The 4,699-nt window shown below is 40.0% G+C and overlaps 1 protein-coding gene across 1 annotated transcript in view; it reads right to left on the bottom strand.

Annotated features, from left to right (window-relative positions):
• Nucleotides 1-4,699, bottom strand: part of ROCK2 (Rho associated coiled-coil containing protein kinase 2) — a 94,461-nt gene that overhangs the window by 32,161 nt on the left and 57,601 nt on the right. Inside the window, exons 18-20 of the mRNA XM_019538136.1 lie at nucleotides 2,599-2,759; nucleotides 1,974-2,158; nucleotides 519-588 (exon numbers count right to left, since the gene is read on the bottom strand). Coding sequence (XP_019393681.1) covers nucleotides 519-588; nucleotides 1,974-2,158; nucleotides 2,599-2,759 — 416 coding nt within the window. The remainder of the gene's footprint in view (nucleotides 1-518; nucleotides 589-1,973; nucleotides 2,159-2,598; nucleotides 2,760-4,699) is intronic.

Below are 4,699 nucleotides of genomic sequence, written 5' to 3'. Positions count from 1 at the left end.
GATTTGGGTGCTGCTGCGAGGGGCAGGGGCCACCAGCGGGGGTGGGGGGGAGTGTGGAATGTAGGAGGGCTTTTATTTTAATCACAGATTTGGGGCTTTTTTTTTTTTTTTTTTAATCAGGGAAAACCAGGATACCTGATTATGAGACTTGAAAAACCTGAGCAAATGTTTGAACTATTGAGCAGTGATATCAAAGGAAAAATTAGCTAGTATTTTCCTCTGAACATCCAATGGGAGGAATGGACCCCTTGCAAGAGCAGGGACACTTCTTGTGTTCCCCAGTACAAGCTCTTCCCCTTCCTTCTTCAGGCTACTCATCACTTGCAATCAAATCAAGTCTCCCAGAAGAGAAGCCAGGTTGGGGGCACTGATCTGGACACAGGTCACTAAAGACAGATAACAAGAAGCCCTTTTCAACTCTACATTTATAAAAAAGAGCTAAAGCCTAATGCTCTGGGGGAAATGTGAAAGATGATATCGTCCTTAAAGAATGGAAACGGGTAATCAATGATACATACTGAGAAATATTGTTCAGCTTCAAGCTGGTCTTGAAGCTCTTTCATTTGTCCATCTGCATCTTGACGTTCCCTGTAAAGTCAAAAACAATTCTTTTAAGAACAGTGCTTGTGCTTTTATGAACATGTACATGCACACATAGATAAACTGTCTCCCTGTCCTACTATTCCCTTACTAACGTATGCAGCCCGCCAGGCCATTCTATCCAGCCCGTGGGGCCCCTAAACATTTTTGAAAATTAATATTTATCTGCCTCGACTGCCTCTCATGCAGCCCTAGATGGTTGCCAAAACTCAGTAAGTGGCCCTCCCCACAAAATAAAGTGCAAGAATCACATCCCCTGATTTGAAAAATGACACTTCTGCTAATACAACCCAGTATCCTGTTGGTCTTTTTTTTGCAAAAAAGCCACACTGTTGCCTTATATACAGTTTATAGTCTACTGTAACTCCATCTTGTTTGTTCTTTGTATGATTTTTGCATTCATTTACACTCAGGGCCTATCCATTTAACAAAAAGAATAAAGGAAGTCCTCAGAGATACAGAGACCTCTCCTGTATCTCAGGTGTTAGCAATATTTTGCCACCAAGGGCCACTGATTGCAACTCAACCCCGTCATGGGTTGCAAATGTTTGTTCCCTCCTTGCTGGTAATATAAAAGGTTAAATTGGGGGTATCAAAGAAAAACAACAGAGAGGACTGGGCAGTCAGCAGATGGTGCTGATTTTAGTCTATTCCTCTGTAGGTGGAAGGACACTGGGGACATACACTTTGCTGCTCAGGACGCTGCAGGCAGAGGGAATAGACCAAAACTAGTAAGCAACAGGATCCTGGAGAAGCCTTTTCTATTGCTTAGACCTTGCCACAGGCCAGGTATGATCTCTTAGTGGCCCAGATGCGGTCCATGGTAGTTAAGCCATTTTCCTGACAAGTGGCAGAATGGGAATAGCATATCCCACAGACAGTCCACTACACAACAAGCTCAAGAGGCATATAATGCTGCCTGCTGCCAGAATAGGAAAGCTATAAAGCTATACATCTCTGCAGGCAAAAAAGGATCAGCATCTGGAGGCAAACTAGGCTGTCTCAAAGAATGAGAACACTCCGCATCTCCCTGGGCAGAAAAGGATCACTCTCCTGAGGCAAGATGCACATTTAAGTATCCAAAAGATGGAATAGGAGCTGAGCTTCTCACTTATTATGCAGCTATACTGTGCCCAACTCACTGGGGACTGATGTCATCAGGCTATCAAGTACTTCTGTAATACAACGAATGGTAAACAGCAATTATTTGTAATTATTAGATTCAACACTGCAGGAAAGCGCATTGATAGAGTCAGTCAATTCTATAAGGCAAGTATTTAAAAAACTTTGGTTCTAAATTTTTGCAGAAAATGAAAGTGCATTAGTGTGTCTACAAAAAACCCAAAAAGATATTTTGGTGCAATTCTGCTTACTTGCGGAGTTCATTATTTTGCTTTTCCAAGCTCAGTTTGATTTCCACGAGATGGTTATTCTCTTGTTTTAGCTGCTTTTCTGACATTTTTAATGAGTTAACTTGTTGCGTTTGCATCTTTAAGTCATTCTGCGTGAGGCAGCGTTTCTGTGTTTCCTGTTCTATTTTTAATGTTAAGTTTTTGATCTGCAAAATAAATCAATTCTTATTTGTATCCTAGAGGAATTTACAATCCATGTAGCAAAGTGAGACTTAAAACAGCATTTATATTTGTATGATGGTCTACTTTTTAAAAATACATTATTGCACATAGTGCAGATGTCCTTTCAGAAAGCAAAGGATCGATAAATTCTAATGCAAAGAAAGAAAACAACCTCTTTGCCCCAACATTATACAATTTAAGATTCCATATGAAAAACTCTTCCAAATATGAGTGCTCGGAAAAATAAAGCTTAAACTAGAAGGAAGTTTTCCCACCGGTGCAGATATTTTTACCGTTATTTTAAGTAGCAAATATTTATAGATACTGCCTGAAATTAAGAGCCATATCTAAACTGAGCACTAATACATGCTTTTCAATGATCAAAAAGGTTCCCAATCAGACTACTGATACAAATATTACTTACTTCTTCATTTAATTTATCCTTTTGCTTCAGGAGTTCATTTATTTTCTGCTGTGATTGTTTGAGATCACAGTCCAACATTGAACACCGCTTCTCAACTTCTAACATGCAGTTTTCTACTTTTTGCTTTGAAACTCTTTCTTCCAAGAGTTTCTTTTCCATTTCTGTGAAATAAGATCATTACGGTTAAGTCAATGCAAGCTGTGAGCATTCAACATTTCTACAAAATCGGGACCCTTGGTTAGGTTCCTAACTGTGGCCAAATGTAAAAATTTGCATCTCTTCAGTTTAAAATATTGTGTGGCCTTTTGGCATTAAAGGTGAAACGAAGTATTAATTAAAATGATAATTAAGCATTTATACGCCTTTAAAACTAGAGAGGTTTTTGTAAAACTGGTACACAAATATTGCTCAGGAAGCTCACCGCTGAATGGATGAATTGAAAAACATTTTCAGAATGTCTCATAAACCTCAAACTGATTGTCAGCTATTTTCTCCTTTTCTGCTCCAAGACAAGTTTCAGCTCATCTGCAACCCATCCTCAGTTTTAGAACCTGATTTTTTTTAAAAGGCATTCTCTTTGCTACATACCAACTGACAAAACCTTTTCACATGCTGTCTTTTGCTATCCTAGTTCGGAATCAACTGCAGACTACAATTTCAATTGTCCAGCAATCTGTTGTATTAACTGAATTGCATGTTACTACTGAATCATCATTATTCTTGCTTTCTGAATATCTGCAAGCCTAGGCTCAAATTTTTTTATTCGCATTCCTGGCTTTTCAAACTAATGTGCTGGCTTACAACTAAAAGGGGTAAGAAAGCTGTTCTTATCACAAACTGACTGAATGATCACTGATATTTGCACACATTTTGTCCTCATAGCCTAACATTATGTATGTATTTGATTTCACTTAAGATGAAAAATGTGTAAGTTAAAAGGTTGTTAGACCCCCCGATGATAAGCATGCTTTAAGAAAATATTAAAACAGAGCTAGCTGCATCATCTTCAAACTTCTAATTAAAAATACTGTTTGACGTTCTTTTTCACTTTGCCAAGTTAACTGGGCTTAATTTTTTCATGCTGCATTTCTGCTTCATGCTGCATTTTTGCCCCAGCCAAAATGAATCAGAACTATTTCCAGAAACAGGGCAAGGGAAAAGACATCTTTTGTCCACATTAAAAAAAAAAATCTAACAAACTGGTTTTTGGGGGTTTATTTTTTTTAGCTTTGCAGACCCAAGTTTTGGAGCTTGAATCTGAAATTTGGCAAGGAGCTTGTCTTTTTGAGAGATGCGTCTTGTCATACACAAAAAAAATCCCCCACCTCCCATCCTATTCTGAAAAATGCAGTTCATATAAGCAGTTCCTCCTTAGGGAAGCTGGAACATTAAAGCCAGGAAAACAGTCCCACAACAGCTGTGGTCAATCAGGATCACTTCAGAATATATTGGAGGTGCTTGTGAAAAAAAAGTGGATGAAGAGTTTTTAGTTTTATGGTACTAAGCAGATATTCTTGATTTGGTCATCAATTTCTGCAGCATATAATGTACTGTTTGTTCTCTAGAAGTTCCCACACAGCCTTGGTGTAGCATCCATAAGAAGGACTTCAAGACCAATAGCAAACAACAGGGTGGTGCTGGCAACATAAAAAGTGTGACAAGAGAGTACATGATATGTGAAAAATAAGTCAGAGTTACAGTTGCTGTTCCTTTTCACTGAGTTCAGTTGCTTTGAAATGAGCAGATGGTGTACATTAGTGGTCTCCAACTTTTAAGCAGGTGATCTTTGGCACTTAAAAGCAATGCAAGATCTACCGTGCACCACTGCCACCGTGCCCCCCCACCCCCAGCAGGTTAGTCCATGGGGAGGGAAGCGGGGGCAGATCAAGGCAGAGTGAGAAAAAAATTATTTGAGGGCATGCCTCCCCAGCAAGTAAGTCCCACTCGGCCAGGCCCCACTCAGCTTACTCCTGGTCCTGCCTCTGTGGCACTGGTCCCTCACCACGGGGGCCTCAATCTAACCCCCACCCCACCCCTCCCCCACAAATTGACCTGCTGGGCTGGGGCATGCTCATGCATGCATATGGGCACTCAGCACCCC

This window comes from Crocodylus porosus, unplaced genomic scaffold, assembly GCF_001723895.1.
Source record: "Crocodylus porosus isolate Cpor-Errol unplaced genomic scaffold, CroPor_comp1, whole genome shotgun sequence".
NCBI classification, from domain to species: domain Eukaryota; kingdom Metazoa; phylum Chordata; order Crocodylia; family Crocodylidae; genus Crocodylus; species Crocodylus porosus.
The sequence above is the reverse complement of the archived record's forward strand: the minus strand, read 5'-3'. Positions and strand labels throughout refer to the sequence as shown.